The sequence below is a fragment of the Chiloscyllium plagiosum genome, unplaced genomic scaffold (genome assembly GCF_037043375.1).
Source record: "Chiloscyllium plagiosum isolate Xiang-an unplaced genomic scaffold, Cpla_swu_hap1 HiC_scaffold_31, whole genome shotgun sequence".
Lineage (NCBI taxonomy): Eukaryota > Metazoa > Chordata > Chondrichthyes > Orectolobiformes > Hemiscylliidae > Chiloscyllium > Chiloscyllium plagiosum.
Genome location: NW_028270169.1, coordinates 63,396,512 through 63,417,660, shown reverse-complemented (window position 1 = coordinate 63,417,660; position 21,149 = coordinate 63,396,512). Strand labels below are relative to the sequence as shown.

Genomic DNA, 21,149 nt, shown 5'->3' with positions numbered 1-21,149 from the left:
GATTAGTTAAAATTGGGATCAGTTTGTGCCTGGCCACAGCAGCTGTTATTGACAGTGTGTTGAAGCAGTTCACTGTCTGGGACCAGACTGGATCCACTTAGGAGAAGAGTTTTCAATTTGGTTATGTCCCAATATCATGTTCAGATTGATGATTGAAGAGTCGTTTATTAAAGTTGATGCCAGGGACCAAGTAACAAAGCAACTGGTCAAACATTGCTGCAATTCTTTAGGAGTGATTTAATTGTCACGGTGTTCCTGGGCATGTAGACAGCTGAGGACAACGGAATAAATTAAATATTTTCCAAGCCATCTGCTCAATTCTCTGTGGCTGCTGTCACAGTAAGTCAGGTCTGCAGCGCAGCAAACACCCACAAGCAGCAGCATGATCATGACTAGATAATCTATTTTAGATATTGTCATGGATAAATATTGAACAGGATAGCACAGATACCTTCTAAATATTAGTGCCAAATGCCTCCACACAACATTGGAGCATCTGACTAGATCTTGTGTCCACGGCCTCAGTTTTTATGTGCCCTGAAAAACTAAAATGGAGTCATCAATACAACTGACATGCTGTCATCTGCATCATACAGATTTGTTTTTAAAAAATACTTATTCCCAGCCATATCCTCACCCTCAGTCTCATTTGGTGGCTGAGGGTTCAGAGGTCACTAGGTATGTTTCTCAGGAACCATCTGAGAGAGTGAGAGGAGGCTGGAGTGTACTTCCTGTGTGTGAGCACATATAAGAGAGTAGGTTGTACCCTCTGTGTGGGCACAAGTGAGAGATGGCCAGGGCGTACCTTCTGTGTGGGCACAGGTGAGAGACGGCCAGGGCGTACCCTCTGTGTGGGCACAGGTGAGAGGTGGCCAGAGTGTAAAAGTCCTTTCCCGAAATGGTAAAGCAGATCAAACGAAGCATTCAATGTTGGGCAAGAGAAAGATCAATCAGACACATTTTGGTCCTGTCTCCTCCCTTGAGGCAGAATGCCCTTTCTCTCAACACATGACTTCACTCTGCATGACATTCCAGAACTGGTGGTAACTGGAGACTTGGCTCTGGATCCTCCCAATAAATCCATGGATCAGGCTATCCTGGGAAAGGAGATGGGGGGAGGCCAGTTAGGCTCAGGATGGGCTGATATGGGAGGCTTCTCTTGTCCTTTGTTTCAACCAGAACCCGGGCTAGAAAATTCCAGCTGATTCAAGTCTGGTCATTTATCACAGGAACATGGGAATGGAGAGAGACTTTCAAGGTGCTGAGAGGTGCTGCAGAATCATAATAGCTGATTTTGATCAGATGTCTTTGTGTGGGATCACCAAGAAGCAACATGGAGTTAAGGGCCAAACTCAATTCTTTGGTGGAACCAAGTCTTAAATTTTGAAGGGATGTGATTTGCCAAGCTGCTTTGTCTGGTAGATGCCCAATCATGGAAGCGGGGAGGAGTTTCCCAAAGCTCAATGAGACACTGTCATGGCTGACCACATCAAGGGCTAAACATGATACAAGGAGAGATAATGCAACTATCTTCAGGTAGGGCTGTGAGGGCTGAATGGCCTACCTTGTGGAGAATCAAACAAGGGTGGCAGAAACTCTAACCACAGTGCATCACCATCACCATTGAGGAGTGGAAAACACAATCAGCGATGGGATTGAACATTGTGAGGAGTATCACAATTAAGCTGAATTTTGAGGAGAGAGGGAATGATGCTGATTTTGAGTTCATGTGAGAACCGGAAAGATATGTTGATGCTCAGCTGTTTGCTGGGAGCATGGTGAAGAGACCAGGAGCAGTGTCTCATGAATCAGGTCAACTTTGAGACATGTGACAGCTGCATATCAGCAGCTCCCCACCAGTCCAGCTACCACTACACCCTCACATTAAACAACTTTACACATAATCTCCTGCCATGTGCTCTGCAGTGAAGATTCTTCCTGCTCTAGGGATTGCAGGTAGAAACATCAAAATGAGGGCAGGAGTAGGCCATTCGGCCCTTCAAGCTTGCAGTATTGTTCAATATGATCGTGGCTGATCATCTAAATCAATACCCTGTTCCCACTTTCTCCACATACCCTTTGATCCCTTTAGCCCAATAACTATGCATAAAACCTTGAAAGCATTTCACATTTTGGCCTGGATTGCTTTTTGTAACAAAGCATTCCACAAGCTCATCACTCTCTGGTGAAGAAATGTCTCTTCATCTCTGTCCTGAAAGGCGTATCCTATACTCTTAAACTATGACCACTAGTTGAGGACTCTCCAGTCATTGGGAAGATCCTTCCTGTGTTTGGAATTGTCAGAATTTTATAGCTTTCAATGAGATTTTCCTTCATTCTTCCAACCTCTAATGAATGTAGTCCCTTTCTGATTCAGTCTTTCTTTATACATTAGTCTCATCCCAGGAATTAGTCGGCACTCTCTCCCTTACCATGATATCCTTGCTGAGATAAGGAGAGCAAAACTGCACACAATAGTCCAAATGTGGTCTCACCAAGGCCCTCATAAGGTTAGGAGAGCTAACTTCCAACTATTTTCCTGCATTCTTTCACAAATACTCTTTGGCTCTTTATTTAAAACATATACTTTATTCATAAAAAATATCTTTATGTATACATAGTCACAAACACAGTTCAGTTCCGTACAGTAGCGTATCAAAGAAACAAACAAACATTGAAGTTTGACTCTATCCAAATAAACCAAAGCACTTGATGCAGCAGGAGGGTACGGTAACTGAACAGACCTCGATTTTTCTCACTGCGCCTTGTTGGCAGTTACCCCAAACTTTAGTGTGTCCATCCTGGGCCTTGGAATGTGTCAGTCTGCAACACTCGGTCAAGGTCAACTCCTTCTTCTGGAAGACTACCAAGTTTTAGGCAGACCAAAGGGTGTGACTGAGTTGATCGTCTTTCAGGTGCAGTCAATATTTGTCTCGGTGTGCATCTCGGGAAGCAGACCACGGACCACAGGGAATATTGTCACGGAGCTGTTCAGGACAAAAGCCTCTGCATCTTTATCTCGACGTCCTTTGCAAAGGCACTTCCCAGCAGGAGATGTGTGACAAGTCTCTACCCCAGAACCACCATCCCTCCATCCCCACACCCCACTTCAAGGGAAACGTGCAGTTGGGCAGACTGACCAGGTCTACATGAAGGATCTCACAGATAGTGTCCTTCTCACCACCAACCAAGCCACGTCTTGGTGCTTGTGAGAAAGTGCTGGCGATGAAGCTTTCTGCCAAATGACTTTGACAGTCTGCTCAGGGAACTAGGTAACAGGATCTACCCTCTCCTTTTCACACAGGGTCTTGAGGATATATTTCTGATGGACTTATAGTCAAAGGTGTTTACCTTTCCAAATTTCTCCATGACGGATGGGTTCTCTGGAACAGCCCAGCTCCTTGAAGTGTTCTGCAGCAGTGAGGCCACTCCTATCCTTTACAACATCGTGGACAAATAGAACCTCAGAGCGGAGTGTTTGTGTACCGAGGGTCTACACACAGCTTGATGCTGGCGATGTTGGGTACGTTCTTACCCCCCTTATCCAGAGCTTTGTGTATAGTGTCCCTGCAGACAGAGTCCATCGTAGATCTCCAGATGAATTGGAAGATGGTTCAGGTGACTGTAATGGCGCAGGTTTGGGGAATGGGTTAGACCTCCACCACATACAACCTCATGCACGATGATCAGCTTTTTATCCACAATGAAGAGGGCATGATGCTTGCAAAAGACAAGTTTCTGCTTCACTTTGGTGCTACACTCCTCCCAAGATTTTGCCCACACCCCAGCCCCTCTGATTCATATTCCCAGCTCCTTCGGGTAACCTCTCCTGACAGTGACAGGGATAAAGAATCGGTCAGCTCAGTTCCCAAAGAACATGGCCTCGCTCTTCCCTTGATTTACCTTGGCATCTGAGGCCAGTTCAAACTGGTCACAAATGCCCATGAATCTGCACACTGACAGTGAATCCGAGCAGAAAACAGTGACACCATTCATGTACAGAAAGGCTTTGACCTGCAACCCTCCACTGTCTGGAATAGTCACCTCTCCCAGGCTTGCACCCTTCCTGATGGACTCAGAAAAAAGTTCTATACAATACACAAACAAGGCAGCCTGACTAACTCCAAATCTGTTTGGGAAATTTTCTGATTTCTACCCAATGATTGAGACTGCACTAGCAATGTTTGTGTAGAGCAATTGGATCCAGTTGTGAATTCCCTGCCTAAAGCCCATTTTGGAAAGCATATCCCATGTAGGTGTGTGAGATCCTGTCAAAGGCCTTCTCCTGGTCCAGGCTGATCAGGCAGATGTCCACCCCACTGTCCTACTTGGAGGTGATCATATCCCTGAGGAGTGCAAGACTCTCAGAGATCGTCCTGCCTGGTACAGTAGAGGTTTGGTTTGGGGTAAATCACCGATCTGATCTGGTTGGTGATGACCTTAGTCAGGAGTTTGTAATCTGCATCCAGTAGTGAAATTGGTCACCAGTTTCTAATTTCTTCCCTCTTCTCCCTTCTGCTTGTAGATGAGGGTGATGATATCTTTTCTCGTGGTACTTGTACTTCACATTGTACTTGACAGAAGCATGTTATTATGCACCTCCAGCAGGTCCTGGCCAATTAGGTCCCAGAGAGCTGAATACAACTTGGCCAGTAAGCCATCACTTCTGGGAGTTTTGTTTTTTTCTAAGGACTTGAGGGGCTTGATCAGCTCATCCAGAGATAATGGCTGGTCCAGTCTTTCCTGCATGTTATTATCTAAGACCTCCATAATAGAGGATAGGAATGACTGGGAGACTGCACTGTCATGGGCTTCCCTCTCCCTATCTCCAATGAAAATATTATCAACTAGAATGTGAATGTCTCAGTGATATCCACAACCCTGTTACAGTACCAACTCACTAACTTACAGTGACTGATTATTCAAACTGGCATTTTGCATTCATTGTTGCAGACTTTGTATTCAGCCATGAAGGGACAGCCATTTTCCTTGTTTACGAAGTGACAGTTCATCGTCATCAGGAGTCTGCAACAGCACATTGAAAAACTCTCACAGACTATTTTAACCTGGAAAGGAGAGTGTTTGTGAGAGGCTGGCTAGAAGGTTTGAAATTACCAGAACTTTGAGAAGTACCCAGAGACCTGTGCCTTTCACCTCAGAGTGATCTTCATCATGCAGGACTCTGCTATGGGACAACTGAGTTAGCAATTAAAATGCCCAAAAAGCTCATATTAGGAGCTTTAACCAGGATGTCTCACTGTCAGTGTCTAAATGATGACATTAATGCAAATGTGCAAACTACTGCCAACAAGTGCATCTCACAAGTACATGATACCATTTTTCTCAGGATTTGTGAGAACATCTTAACTGCTGAGTCATTCTCAAAGAGCAGACACTCAACTTTGAGATTTTCACTGGCCACCCATTGGCACAGGGAGTCATTGACTGCACCCAAGAGCAATCCTTGTGACCCCAGATCTCTCTAGAATCAACATTTATTGGAAAGGTCTCCACTCCATCAATCTGCATCTGCAAAAAGATCATTTGCATGTCTTTGCAAGATTCCAAGGAGATGCTCTGATACTTCCACCTGTCAGTAGCTGACTCCATGGAGACAAAGGTTATTGTGTGAATTTATGGCTAGTGATGTCTGTGAGGAACCCTGATAATGACACCGGGAAGAGGTAAGATCAAATCTATATGATCACAAGAGTTGGCACTAACCAAGTAATCAAGATGGTAGAAATGCAACTTAATTGTCAGGACAGGTCGAGGAGCATCATTCAGTGAAGAGTGTGAGTCCAGACGCTGTGATTTTTGTCTGATGCTAGAGTTTTAGCGATGTGCTCAGGCTGTAGGTGGGAGGATCCAGTCTTCCTGATCCATAGGGGTAACAATGGCATTGGCAGATCAAAGAAGGAGGCTCTGCATAATCAGTGTGAAGAGCATGCTACCGAATCAAGAGGAAAGGCCTCAATACTCATGATCATTGGATTATTACCTGAGGCAATGTGCAAATTGACAGAAAATATCAGACTAGTGAGATCTGTGTGTCACTCAAACACTGGTATGAGAGAAGTGGGCTCCGGGTCATGGGGTATTGACACCAATACTGGGAAAGTGGACATTATATTATTAGGATGGTCCCAGCTGAACAGTGCAGGGACCAATGTTCCTGAAAACTGCATAACTAGGAATGCAGAGAGAATATTAATCTAAATAGTGGGACAAGAAATTACATTTGGGACGATATAAGAATCAAAATGCATAGGTGAAGCCAAACTAAAAGGTATTGTTATGGGAAATACTAAACAGACCTATACAGGAAGGAATAGAGAGTATAAAGTGTAAGTCAATAGATGAGACTTGAGTTTATGAAAAGAAAATGATAAACCTAAAACCTTTCACCTGGTTTCACATAGCATTTGCAATGAACTGGATGAACCGAGCATGCGAATGGTAATAGATCAAGCTGGTAACCAGTACAGAGTCAAAACATGTGGTGCTGGAAAAGCACAGCCAGTCAGGCAGCATCTGAAGAGCAGGTAATGTCATTCCTGATGAAGGGCTTATGCTCGAAACGTCGACTCTCCTGCTCCTCGGATGCTGCCTGACCGGCTGTGCTTTTCCTGCACCACACTTTTTGACTCTGATCTCCAGCATCTGCAGTCCTCACTTTCTCCTGGTAACCAGTACAGTCACAGCTACAAGGTGTCATGGATTAGTACCTGAATCCCGGAGGGTACAGGATTAACATACAGAAGGAACCAGGCATACAGGTCCACAGTTTGCTAAAAGTGGTGGCACTAGTGGATAAGATGGTCCAGAAGGTGTATGGCATGCTTACCTTCATCAACATGACTTGCCTAGAGTATAACAACTGGCAAGTCATGTTGCAGCTCTATAGAAATTTGGAATATATTGTGCAGTCCCAGTCAACACACTATTAGAAGGATGTGGTGCTTTAGAGTGGGTGCTTAAAAGGTTTATCAGAATGTTGCCTGGTTTGGAGGGTCCTTAAAGGTCAATGAGGCTGTCTGTGTGTGAAACCTCAGATATGGGTGACATCCTAAATGAATATTTTGCGATAGCATTTACTGTCGAGAAAGACTTGGAATCTAGGGAACTCGGGGAGATGTCTTGAAAAGAGTCCACATTACAGAAGAGGAGATGCTGGAGATCTTAAAACGCATAAAGGTAGGAAAATCTCTGGGACCTGATCATGTGTATTCTAGGACATTATGGGAAGCTAGGGAGGAAATTTCAGGACCCTGAGCTAAGATATTTATATCATTGATAGCCATGGGTGAGGTGCCTGAAGACTGTCTTTACTTAAGGAAGGCTGCAAGGAAAAGCCAGGAAACTACAGACTAGTGAACCTAATGTTAGTGGTAGGTTAGTTGTTGGCAGGGATTCTGAGACAGAATCTACATGCATTTGGAAAGGCAAGGACTGATTAGGGATAGTCAGCATGGGAAATTGTATCTCACAAATTTGAGTTTTATGAAGAGGGAATCAAGCAGATTGATGAAGGCAGAGCGATAGACATTGTCTCCATGGACCTTACCAAGGCCGACAGGTTTCTGCATGATAGGCTGGTTAGTAAGGTGAGGTTAGACCAGGGAGAGATAGCCAATTGGATACAAAATTGGCTTGACGGCAGGAGACTGAGGATGGTGGTGGAGGGTTGCTGTTCAGACTGGAGACCTGTGACCAGCAGTCTGCCACCAATATCAGTGCTGAGTCCACTGCTGTTAGTCATTTGTATAAATGATTTGGATGAGAATAAGGAGGCATGTTTTGATAGTCTGTGAATGAGAGAAAATTGGTGCTTTGGTGGATAGTGAAGAAGATTATCTCATAGTACAACAGGATCTTGATCAACTGGGCCAGTGATCTGAGGAATGGCAGATTGAGTTAATTCAGATAAATGTGAGGTGTTGCATTTTGGTAAAACAAACCAGGGCACGACTTACACAGTTAATGGTAGGGCCGTGGGGATTGTTGTCCAACAGAGAGGCCTAAGGAGTGCAGTACATAATCCCTTGAAGGTGGCGTCACAGGTAGACAGTGTCGTGAAGAAGGCATTTGGCATGCTTGCCTCCATCAGGACATTGGTAAGGCCACATTTAGAGTACTGGGTACAATTCTGGTTGACCTGTTATAGGAAGAATGTTATTAAACTGGAAAAGGTTAAGAAAGATTTATTAAGACGTTATTGAGATTGGAAGGTTTGAGTTATAAGAGGCTGGGACTTTTTTTTCATGGAGTATAGGAGGCTGAGGGGTGAGCTTATAGAGGTGTATCAAATAATGAAAGGCATAGATAAGGTGAATAGCCAACTTCTTTTCCCCAGGATAGGGGAGTCCAGAACTATAGAGTATAAGTTTAAGGTGAGAGGGGAAAGATTTTAAAATGACCTAAGGGGCAACTTTTTCACATATATGGAATGAGCTGTCAGAGGGAGTAATAGTGGCTGGTACAATTACAACATTTAAAAGACATTTGGACAGGTACATGGATAAGAAAAGTTTAGAGGGGTATGGGCTAAATGCAGAAAAATGGGACTGGTTCAGTTTAGGAAATCTGGTTGGCATGGACGAGTTGGGCTGAAGGGCCTGTTTCCATCTATATGACTCTATGAATCAGAGGTGGCTCACTTGCTCATGGACAATTAGGGATGGACAATAAATGCTGTCCTAGCCTGTAGTCTCCACATCCTAGGAATGATTCAAATAAAGTCAGTCAATCCCACCAAAATACAGTTATTGCATCCAGCAATGACAAGAACCAAGAACAATGAATGATCACAATGATACTTGGGAAAGATATTTATTTACAACTGAGTCAGAATCCTAATCAGGGTATGCAACAACAAACATTTTAAATCATCAGAAAAGGGAGTTCACATCGCAATATATTACTGAAAGTTAACATTCAAAGGTGTGTGAAGATTTGCAATGAATCCACAAACTCCTTGTGAACATTGTCTCTCCTGAACATCCCCATTACCAGGAGGGAGAATCACATCACTCTCAACGATAATCGTCATCCTGCAGGATGGGTGTCCTCAGTCCTTCTCTTCACCGTGTGTGATAACGTAACACAGGTTTTTATAGTCGAGGTTACCAGCGACATCAGGAGGGAATGCAGTAAACATCTGTTCACACTAGAGTAAGAGTGAAAGGACAGGATGATAGTCACAATCATCACAGAGTCAGCAATCACAACACGTAGCAGGAGACAGACACTTTAACCTTCCACTTGCAGTGTCACTCTGAGCTAACATCACCATGATTCTTCACTGCGTCTTGTGTCATGAACTCACTACATTAGAGCTTCATCTGGGAGAGCTGTCACTCCATTGACATTCTGCTGGCCAAATCTGACTCTCTGTGGAGTAATCCAGTCACTGTCACTCTTCCACTCTCTTCCTGTGCATCTGCAGGAACATTTCCCTCAAGTAGCTGTCCTTTGGAAATCATTGGTAGCCATACCACTTACTCCTTACAAATCTTTCCTCCAATCCTCCCCAAATTCTCCTCAAAATCTATGTCTCCTAGTCTTTGTACAGTCAATTCATGCGAATAGCTTTTCTTTCTCTACCTAACTAACCCTGTCATAATCTTGAACATCTCTGTCCAATCTCAACAACCCCAGCTCGCTAACCTAGAAGTCACTCATCCCTGAAACAAGTTCACTCATCATGTATTGTCCATTCTTAAATCCTCTTGAGACGGTGAGTCACTTTATTGCATCCAAATGAGTGGCTTCCTCAGTATTTCAGAGATAATTTCAGAGTCAAACACGTTGCTGGTTGCTCAAGAAACCTTGCATTACTTCCAAAAATGTGGGGATAAAATTCTAAAGGAGGCACCCACTCTGATCAAACACTGAGCTCAAAACTCATTGACCTAGATATTCCAACGATCCACATGTCAGAGTGTGATTTGTCAGAACGCAGCATATCATATGACAGTCACATGTTGGGTGATAGCCACATATCAATGTGATATTCACTTGTCATGGTGTGATATCCACATGTCAGAGTATATTATCCACTAATTAGAGCGATATCCACATATCAAAATGTGATGTCCACATGTCAAAGTATGAGATCCACATGTGTGAGATTCACATGTCAGAGTGTTATGTTGGCTGGCAGCTGTCTCTGTTACAGAACAGTGGAGAACTGTAACCACCCTCAGGTGTCACGAAACAGAAAAGGCAGCAGGAACTTCAATCTGCTTTAATCATGGGCTGCACCCAGCATGGTGTTTAATTGGGAAAGAAAGGTATTTGGGAATAGTCGGAAAAGAGAGTGATTGGGACAGGAGTGAATCAAGAAAAAGGGTGGAGGAAGCTGATTGAGGGACGGGTCTGACAGAGGGGAATGGGATGACACAGAGAAGGGAGATAGAAGGCTGTGAAAGGGAATGGGGAGAATGGGAATGAAGTGATGGAGAGGAGTGTGATCAGAGAGGGGATGATGGAGAGATGGGGTAATGGGAGAGAGACGGATTGGGAGAGGAGGTGATGGGGAGAGGGAGTGATGGGAACAGGGTGATGGTAAGAGGTGTGATTGGACAGGAGGTGATGGAGAGATGGGGTAATAGGGAGAGAGGGCGATTAGGAGAGGGGGTGGATGGGAAGAGGGGGAAGAGGGGGTAGATGTGTAGAGGAGGGAATGGAGTGATCAAAAGAGGGAGTGAATGAGGAGGGGGGATAGATGGAGTGATGGAGAGTGGGAGTGATGAGGAGTGGGGGGTTTAATTAGGAGAGGGCAGGTGATGGGAGACAGAGGGGGTGATAGAAAGAGGAGGTGATTGGGAAATGGGATGATGAGGGGTAATGAAAAAGTTGAGAATGTACAGTGACCAGTGCTATAGTCCGAGGGACACCTGAGAGATAACATTAGAGAAAGTGAAATCAATACCTCCTCTTCGTTAAATCTGTCAGCTTGGGTGGTCAACATTTGCTTGATGCTGGAACAGAAAAGAGATAGCTTAATGTTGAATGTTCAGGTAAAGACAGTAAGTAGGTTAGCGAAGTTCGCTCTCACCCACTGAAGGTGATCCTCCTCTGTTTAATTTTCAATTACGTTCAACTACTCCTTGTCCTTTTCCACAATCACATAATCCTTCCAATTCATGATCACTATCAACTGATCATGTGACAAAGGGAACGAGGACAAAGAGGAACACACACACATATATATATATATATATATATATACAGCCCAGATATTCCAATGACCAGAGAGTCATTTCTCCAGCAAAGTCTAGGGTTGAAGTCAACACCATGCCGAATCCCTGAAGCAGATAACTCTATGGGAATATTTTGGGAAAATGATGCTCGATGGGCATTTTTCCACCGATCAGGGTTGAACGGCAGGTTTCTGACCCTATTTTGGAACTTCTGTACTGCTTTACTGGTTAACAGTTTATCTTAACCATATTGCATGTATTAGTTGACAACTCCTTTACCTGTGAAGTTCTAGATAGTTTTTGCACTTTAACTGTGATAGGGGGATTGATTAAAATGTTGCCTTGATTCACTAAGCAGTAAGAATTAATACGAGGTTAAGGAAAATAAAAATATGACTTGTTTTATGCCTACTGATGATCATATACTGTGGATGAGAGAGAGAGAGAGTTGGAACTCTATGTGAATAGCTGCAGTAAAACATTCTCCAACTGCTTGTTGTGGAGTAAACCGTCTATGAAAAGAACACAAATGAATGTTGACAGAGAGTGTGATGAGTCACCTATTTTGAAAAGTCAGTGGCCCTGCATTTTTCCCAGTCAGATCATTACTGATCCATTACCACAAGCTCTAGGCTGGGAAATTCCTTTCTCAAAAGCTGTCAACACTGAGAAGGTCATTGTTTTTAGAAGTACCAGAAACTCCAGTGAGCTGACCGAACCAGGAGATCGAAGCCTCCGAGGTGGCTACTGATCACTCTGATTTTTAAAAAAATATTGATCATTACAGATTGCACTCATTCACTCTCTCCCACACTTCCCCCTCAACCCTCTCCCACACTTCCCCCTCAACCCTCTCCCTCACTGCCCCCTCTACCCTCACCGCTGCCCCCTCTACCCTCTCCCACACTGCCCCCTCTACCCTCTCCCTCACTGCCCCCTACCCTCTCCCTCACTGCCCCTACCCTCTCCCTCACTGCCCCCTCTACCCTCTCCCTCACTGCCCCCTCTACCCTCTCCCTCACTGCCCCCTCTACCCTCTCCCTCACTGCCCCCTCTACCCTCTCCCTCACTGCCCCCTACCCTCTCCCTCACTGCCTGCTCTACTCTCTCCCTCACTGCCCCCTCTACCCTCTCCCACACTGCCCCCTCTACCCTCTCCCTCACTGCCCCCTACCCTCTCCCTCACTGCCTGCTCTACCCTCTCCCTCACTGCCCCCTCTACCCTCTCCCACACTGCCCCCTACCCTCTCCCTCACTGCCTGCTCTACCCTCTCCCTCACTGCCCCCTACTCTCTCCCTCACTGCCCCCTCTACCCTCTCCCTCACTGCCCCCTACCCTCTCCCTCACTGACCCCTCTACCCTCTCCCTCACTGACCCCTCTACCCTCTCCCTCACTGCCCCCTACCCTCTCCCTCACTGCCCCCTCTACCCTCTCCCTCACTGCCCCCTCTACCCTCTCCCTCACTGCCCCCTCTACCCTCTCCCTCACTGCCCCCTCTACCCTCTCCCTCACTGCCCCCTCTACCCTCTCCCTCACTGCCCCCTCTACCCTCTCCCACACTGCCCACTCTACCCTCTCCCTCACTGCCCCCTCTACCCTCTCCCTCACTGCCCCCCCTACCCTCTCCCTTACTGCCCCCTACCCTCTCCCTCACTGCCCCCCCTACCCTCTCCCTCACTGCCCCCTACCCTCTCCCACACTGCCTCCTCTACCCTCTCCCTTACTGCCCCCTACACTCTCCCTCACTGCCCCCTACCCTCTCCCACACTGCCCGCTCTACCCTCTCCCTCACTGCCCGCTCTACCCTCTCCCACACTGCCCCCTACTCTCTCCCTCACTGCATGCTCTACCCTCTCCCTCACTGCCCTCTCTACCCTCACCGTCGCTGTCCCCTCTACCCTCTCCCACACTGCCCCCTACCCTCTCCCTTACTGCCCCCTACCCTCTCCCACACTGCCCCCTACCCTCTCCCTTACTGCCCCCTACCCTCTCCCACACTGCCCCCTACCCTCTCCCTTACTGCCCCCTACCCTCTCCCACACTGCCCGCTCTACCCTCTCCCACACTGCCCCCTACTCTCTCCCTCACTGCATGCTCTACCCTCTCCCTTACTGCCCCCTACCCTCTCCCACACTGCCCCCTACCCTCTCCCTTACTGCCCCCTACCCTCTCCCACACTGCCTCCTCTACCCTCTCCCTTACTGCCCCCTACTCTCTCCCACACTGCCCCCTCTACCCTCTCCCTCACTGCCCTCTACCCTCTCCCTCACTGCCCGCTCTACCCTCTCCCACACTGCCCCCTACTCTCTCCCACACTGCCCCCTCTACCCTCTCCCTCACTGCCCTCTACCCTCTCCCTCACTGCCTGCTCTATCCTCTCCCTCACTGCCCGCTCTACCCTCCTCCACCCTCCCTAAGCAGCCCAGCAGCTTCCAGGGGGTGATGTGGTTGTAGTCAGAGGGAGCTGGGGTTGCTAGGTGTGGAAAGCAGCCAACTGACAATAATGTCCATGATAGGCTCGATAAAGCCTTTAAACATTAATATAAAAGCGTGTGTGTACATGAAAGTTTCAAAGTATTAGAATGTCTTAACTATTTCCAAATGTTGAAAATCATTTGAAAATCTCTCACACTATTGATCAGGAGAGTGACCTGAAGGGGCCTGGTTTCTCCTTGCAGCCTGGTGCTGTATCGGCTATTCCATTGGAACCAGCTTCCCTGCGGAGTCACTGACAGGGCAACGTGAGCTGCTTTGGGGAAACCTCAAGCTCAGAGGCAGGTCCAGGCCAAAGGTCCTCATCAGAGCATGGAAAAAGTGACAATGGCTATCAGGGATCAGACAGAAACACAGCTTGAAAAGGTCATCGACATTTTGCCCTTTTCTGTCCACAGTTAAAAGTCCCACAGAAACGGTTAATGAAGAGCTGATTAGATCAGGAGGAAATGTAGTCTCTGTAAAGAGGACCAGAGGACCCTGCTACATCCTGTTATGAACTTTCCATTCGCAGGTGAAACTTATTACACAATAAACATAGAGCCCACAAAACATGCAGTGAGGGCAGAGTATAGCAACTACAGAGGATTCTCACCTCTTCTAGAGGTTTATAAAATCATAAGGGGCAGGGATGGGGCGATTAGCCAAGGTCTTTTTCCAAAGGAAAGGGAGTTCAAAACTAGGGGACATAGGTTTAAGGTGAGAGGGGAAAGATTTTAAAAGGATCTGAGGGGTAACTTTGTTTCACGCAGAAGGTGGTGCGTGTATGGATTGAACTGCCAGAGGAAGTGGTGGAGGCTGGTACACTTACAACAATTAAAAGGCATCTGGATGGGTATATGAATAGGAAGGGTTTAGAGGAATATGGGCCAGATGATGGCAAATGGGACTAGATCAGATTGGGATGTCTGGTCAGCACAGATAAGTTGGACCAAAGAGTCTTGGTTTCTGTGCTGTCTGACTCTATGACTCTGCAGAGCAGAACAGCATCCTGATCAGATTTCCTACTGAGGCTGAACTAAGTCTACCCAAGGCTCATGTCGAAGCACCATGGACATGATGTCCACAGTGAGACAAATCTGGGAAAATTGCTTCAAAAAGTATGCAGCCCTTTTCTTCATTTTCATTGACCCTCTCAAAGGCCAACCCTCTGGACAATCCTGGAATGATGTGATACAAATCCAAATCCATCATGATCAATGAGCTTCACCATGGTGGAATGATGGGCTGTGTCCTTCCTGATAATGAATCATCCGTTCCCTCTAAGAATTCCAGCAGGGTGACGCAGAGCTATGTTCTAGCACTCATCCTCTTCCATCAGCCATCCTGTCCTGTGAACAGGGGGTGTATCTCCAATATTGTCTTGCTGGCTCCCAGTCTAACTGACAGCATTTCATGAAAAACCAAAAATGTCTATGAATCCTGTTTGCCAATGATTCTGACCTCATGGCTCTCAGAGCAAAAGATTCTCAGATCGAAGAGACAGATTCTCAGAGGTTTCAACACTACTTCAATTAATTGCCCATCTCAGTGAAACAGAGGAACTTTGCCAAATGGCAACACCGTTCTGCCAAACCACCATCAATGGAAGTGAATGTGCTTCATATATCTCAGATAAGATTGGCAAGATGAGCCAGTTGCTCAGATGGCTTCACAACAGAGCATATAACAAACACAGCTTTGAGCTGAGGAATATTCTTATCATAACTTCCTTAATTATTCTGAATTGTTTTGACCACATATTCACATGTGTGGAGATATATCAAGATAAAAACCACATGTCTGCAAAATGATAGTTTTTACACAGAGGTAAGTCAGAAAGTGCCTAAAGAAGTCACAGATGTCAAAGGGTAAGATGGAAATTTAACAACGCTACCTCCAAGGCCTGAGCGATGCCATCTGAGTGTAATATTTTTCAAAGACCTGCAGATCTTGCAGTGTTTTATTGGTATTTGAAAGGAAAAATGAACAGGTAGCTTCATGATCTCTGAAGAGGGGAGGTACTGTAAAGTTTGATATCAGTGCTATTAATAAGGTTAGAATTAGAATCCCTACCGTGTGAAAACAGGCCCTTCAGCCCAACAAATCCACACTGACCCTCTGAAGAGTAACCCACTCCCCTACCCTATATTTATGCCTGACTTATGCACCTGACACTGTGGGCAATTTAGCATGGCCAATCCACCCCAACCTACACATCTTTGGATTGTGGAAGGAAACCCACACAGACACGGGGAGAATGTGCAAACTCCACACAGACAGTCACCTGAGGCGGGAATTGAACCCAGGTCCCTTGCGCTGTGAGGCAGCTGTGCTAACCACTGAGCCACTGTGCCACCCTTATGATTAGAGCTTAAAAATGAGAGTCGGGTCTATGTGCCTTTTCAATATATACGTCCAGACATTCTGTAGAGTATGTCTGAAATATAAGTTAGCAATCCTGTTTAGAAAGTGTTACTCAAATCCCAGGTCACCATCCCAAGGGTTCACTGCAAGACAATATTATGTCTAAAAAGAGACACCAATTGCGAAGTTTGACTTTCAGTTGAAATAATTATGTACTTAAAGTAGGAGGCAAATGAAATGGTTTTAAGAAATTATTTTTGAGAATGTGTCATCTTTTTCTCTGAGGCCCGCAGCTTTTAAGACAGGGAAAAGGCGGAATTTAAAGACAGTAAGAACTGCAGATTCTGGAAATGAGAGTCAACAGATGTGAAGCTGAAAGAGCACAGCAGGTCAGGCAGCAGCCGAGGAGCAGGAAAGGCAACGTTTCAGGCTGAAACCCTTCGTCAGGACTGGGAAGGGGGAGGGGAGCCCAGAAATAAATAGAGGGAGAGGGGTGGGGCTGGGGGAAGGGTAAGTGGGATGGTGATAGGTGGATGCAGGTGGGGGGTTATTGTGATTGGTCAGTGGGAAGGGTAGAGCAAATAGGTGAATAGGAAGGTATTTCCTTCCCCATCCCTGTCTGCTTTCTGCAGGGACTGTTCACTCTGCGACTCCCTCATCAACTCTAAACTTCCTATCAACTTCTCCATCACACCCGGTACCATTCCCTGCCATCGCAAGAGGTGCAACACCTGCCCCTACACCTCTCATCTCACATCCGTCGAAGGCCTTAAACAATCCTTCCAGATCCAGCAGAGATACACCTGCACCTCACCCAACCTGATCTACTGCATCCGAGGCTCCTGATGTAGTCTCCTCTATATCGGGGAGACCAAACATGGACTTAGGGACTTCGCGGAACACCTGCACTCTGCAAGCATCAACCAACCCGACTTCCCAGTTGCCGTCCATTTTAATTCCCCCTCCCACTTCCCTGGCGACATGTCCATCTTGACCTCCTCCACCGTCAGAGGAAAGCTAAACGTAATCTGGAAGAACAACACCTGATATTTTGCCTGAGGAGATTATAGCCCAATGGCCTCCATATTGACTTTGCCAGCTTCAAAATCCCTCCAACCCCAGCCTTATCCCATGTCCAGCCTTCCCCCTTCTCCTCGCCTCCCTGACCTGACCTAATCTATCCATCTTCCTACTCATCCATCTACACCACCCTTCCCAATGACCAATCACATTAGAACATAGAACATAGAACATAGAACAATACAGCACAGAACAGGCCCTTCGGCCCACGATGTTGTGCTGAACATTTGTCCTAGCTTAAGCACCTATCCATGTACCTATCCAATTGCCGCTTAAAGGTCACCAAAGATTCCGACTCTACCACTCCCACGGGCAGCGCATTCCATGCCCCCACCACTCTCTGGGTAAAGAACCCACCCCTGACATCTCCCCTATACCTTCCACCCTTCACCTTAAATTTATGTCCCCTTGTAACACTCTGTTGTACCCGGGGAAAAAGTTTCTGACTGTCTACTCTATCTATTCCTCTGATCATCTTATAAACCTCTATCAAGTCACCCCTCATCCTTCGCCGTTCCAACGAGAAAAGGCCGATCTGTATCTGCCTATCATTAACTCACCTGCCCTCCCCCCAGCCATACCCATCTCCGTACCCACTCCCCACACCCACCCATCCCCAACCTCCCCCACCCCTTACTTCTGGGCTTCCGTTGCCAGTCCTGACAAAAGGGTTTTAACCGGAAACATTGACTTTCCTGCTCCTCAGATGTTGTCTGAAACGTTGACTTCTCCACCTCCTAATGCAGCCTGGCTTGCTGTGTTCTTCTAGTCTCCTGCTTGTCTACTGTGTTTTCCAGCTTCACATCGATTGACACAAGGAGGAATTTCTTCTCTCAGAGAGTGAATTTGTGGAATTCTTTACCACAGGGGACTGCCAAGCCTGGGTCATTAAGGATATCCAAAGCCAAACTAGATTTTTAACCTGAGAATTAAGGGAGAAGGGTAGGAAAGTGAAAGGTGATGATCATCAGATCAGTCATGATTCACTGAGGGGTTCAAAGACTCAATGGACTGAATGGCCTACTTCTGCTATTATGTCCATGGACTTAAGGACTGATATGACAACAGACATTAATAGAGTTGCTTCACGGTAGATTCATAATATCTTTTATAGATGAGAATGCAAAATATGTTATGTTTTACTTGGGGAAGCTAAGAAATTAAAAGTTACTGTTGGCTGCTGAAATTCTTTCTCATGGAAACAATGGGATTCTGTACAATGCGCATAGATAGTCATTTAGTGTCGGACAATGAAAGTGCAAGTGAACACATATACATTTGAATTGACCACCTGCCGTGAAAAAAGTGCTGGAGATGATCTCCAATTAAATAGGTGGGTGTGAGTCATCACCTCTCTGGTCATTTTCCGAAAAGGAATGCATGGACAAATAAACTGGGCCCTCGAGCAGTGACATTAGCAGTGTAATAAACAGGGTCCTCGAGTAGTGACATTAGCAGTGTAGTAAACTGGGCACTCGAGCAGTGACATTAGCACTGTAATAAACTGGATCCTCGAGTAGTGACATTAGCAGTGTAATAAACTGGGTCCTCGAGCAATGACATTCGCAGTGTAATAAACTGGGCCCTCGAGCAGTGACATCAGCAGTGTAATAAACTGGGTCCTCGAGCAGTGACATTAGCAGTGGAATAAACTGGGCCCTCGAGCAGTGACATTAGCAGTGTAATAAACTGGGTCCTCGAGCAGTGACATTAGAAGTGTAATAAACTGGGCCCTCGAGCAGTGACATTAGCAGTGTAGCAAACTGGGCCCTCGAGCAGTGACATTAGCAGTGTAAAAAACTGGGCGCTCAAGCAGTGACATTAGGAGTGTAATAAACTGGGCCCTCGAGCAGTGACATTAGCAGTGTAGCAAACTGGTCCCTCGAGCAGTGACATTAGAAGTGTAATAAACTGGGCGCTGAAGCAGTGACATTAGCAGTGTAATAAACTGGGTCCTCGAGCAGTGACATTAGCAGTGTAATAAACTGGGTCCTCGAGCAGTGACATTAGCAGTGTAATAAACTGGGCCCTCGAGCAGTGACATCAGTAGTGTAATAAACTGGGTCCTTGAGCAGTGATATTAGCAGTGTAATAAACTGGGTCCTCGAGCAGTGACATTAGTAGTGTAATAAACTGGGTCCTTGAGCAGTGATATTAGCAGTGTAATAAACTGGGCCCTCGAGCAGTGACATTAGCAGTGTAATAAACTGGGTCCTCGAGCAGCGACATTAAAAGGATAATAAACAAGGTCCTCAAGCAGTGACATTAGCAGTGTAATAAACTGAGTCCTCGAGCAGTGACATTAGCAGTGTAATAAACTGGGCCCTCGAGCAGTGACATTAGCAGTGTAATAAACTGGGCCCTCGAGCAGTGACATTTGCAGTGTAATAAACAGGGTTCTCGAGCAGTGACATTAGCAGTGTAATGAACTGGGTCCTCGCGCAGTGACATTAGCAGTGTAATACACTGGGTCCTCGAGCAGTGACATGAGCAGTGTAATAAACCGGGTCCTCGAGCAGTGACATTAGCAGTGGAATAAACTGGGTCCTTGAGTAGTGACATTAGCAGTGTAATAAACTGGGCCCTCGAGCAGTGACATTAGCAGTGTTATAAACTGGGTCCTCGAGCAGTGACTTTAGCAGTGTAATAAACTGGGGCCTCGAGCAGTGACATTAGCAGTGTAATAAACTGGGTCCTCGAGCAGTGACATTAGCAGTGTAATAAACTGGGCCCTCGAGCAGTGACATTAGAAGTGTAAAAAACTGGGTCCTCGAGCATTGACATTAGCAGTGTAGTAAACTGGGTCCTCGAGCAGTGACATTAGCAGTGTAATAAACTGGGCCCTCGAGCAGTGACATTAGCTGTGCAGTAAACTGGGTCCTCAAGCAGTGACAATAGCAGTGTAATAAACAGTGTCCTCGAGCAGTGACATTAGCAGTGTAATAAACTGGGTCCTCGAGCAGTGACATTAGCAGTGTAATAAACTGGGCCCTCGAGTAGTGACATTAGCAGTGTAATAAACTGTGTCCTCGAGCAGTGACATTAGTAGTGTAATAAACTGGGTCCTCGAGCAGTGACATTAGCAGTGTAATAAACTGGGTCCTCGAGCAGTGACATTAGCAGTGTAATAAACTGTGTCCTCGAGCAGTGACATTAGCAGTGTAATAAACTGGGCCCTCGAGCAGTGACATTAGCAGTGTAATAAACTGGGTCCTCGAGCAGTGACATGAGCAGTATAATAAACAGGGGCCTCGAGCAGTGACATTAGCAGTGTAATAAACTGGGTCCTCGAGCAGTGACATTAGCAGTATAATAAACAGGGGCCTCGAGCAGTGACATTAGCACTGTAATAAACTGGGTCCTCGAGCAGTGACATTAGCAGTGTAATAAACAGGGTCCGCGAGCAGTGACATTAGCAGTGTAATAAACTGGGCGCTCAAGCAGTGACATTACGAGTGTAATAAACTGGGTCCTCGAGCAGTGACATTAGCAGTGTAATAAACTGTGTCCTCGAGCAGTGACATTAGCAGTGTAATAAACTGGGCGCTCAAGCAGTCACATTAGCAGTGTAATAAACTGGGCACGCGAGCAGTGACATTTGCAGTGTAATAAACTGGGTCCTCGAGCAGTGACATTAGCAGTGTAATAAACTGGGCACGCGAGCAGTGACATTTGCAGTGTAATAAACTGGGTCCTCGAGAAGTGACATTAGCAGTGTCATAAACGGGGCCCTCGAGCAGTGACATTAGCAGTGTAGTAAACTGGGTCCTCGAGCAGTGACATTAGCAGTGTAATAAACAGGGTCCTCGAGCATTGACATTTGCAGTGTAGTAAACTGGGTCCTCGAGCAGTGACAATAGCAGTGTAGTAAACTGCGTCCTCGGGCATTGACATTAGAAGTGTAATAAACTGGTCCCTCGAGCAGTGACATTAGAAGTGTAATAAACTGGGCGCTCAAGCAGTCACATTAGCAGTGTAATAAACTGGGTCCTCGAGCAGTGACATTAGCAGTGTAATAAAC

General features: G+C 46.1%; 1 protein-coding gene across 1 annotated transcript in view; it reads right to left on the bottom strand.

The window, feature by feature from the left end:
* Positions 1-8,816: 8,816 nt before the first annotated feature.
* Positions 8,817-21,149, bottom strand: part of LOC122563842 (myosin regulatory light chain 2, ventricular/cardiac muscle isoform-like) — a 57,579-nt gene continuing 45,246 nt past the window's right edge. Inside the window, exons 6-7 of the mRNA XM_087977063.1 lie at positions 10,937-10,985; positions 8,817-9,169 (exon numbers count right to left, since the gene is read on the bottom strand). Coding sequence (XP_087833189.1) covers positions 9,071-9,169; positions 10,937-10,985 — 148 coding nt within the window. The 3' untranslated portion in view covers positions 8,817-9,070. The remainder of the gene's footprint in view (positions 9,170-10,936; positions 10,986-21,149) is intronic.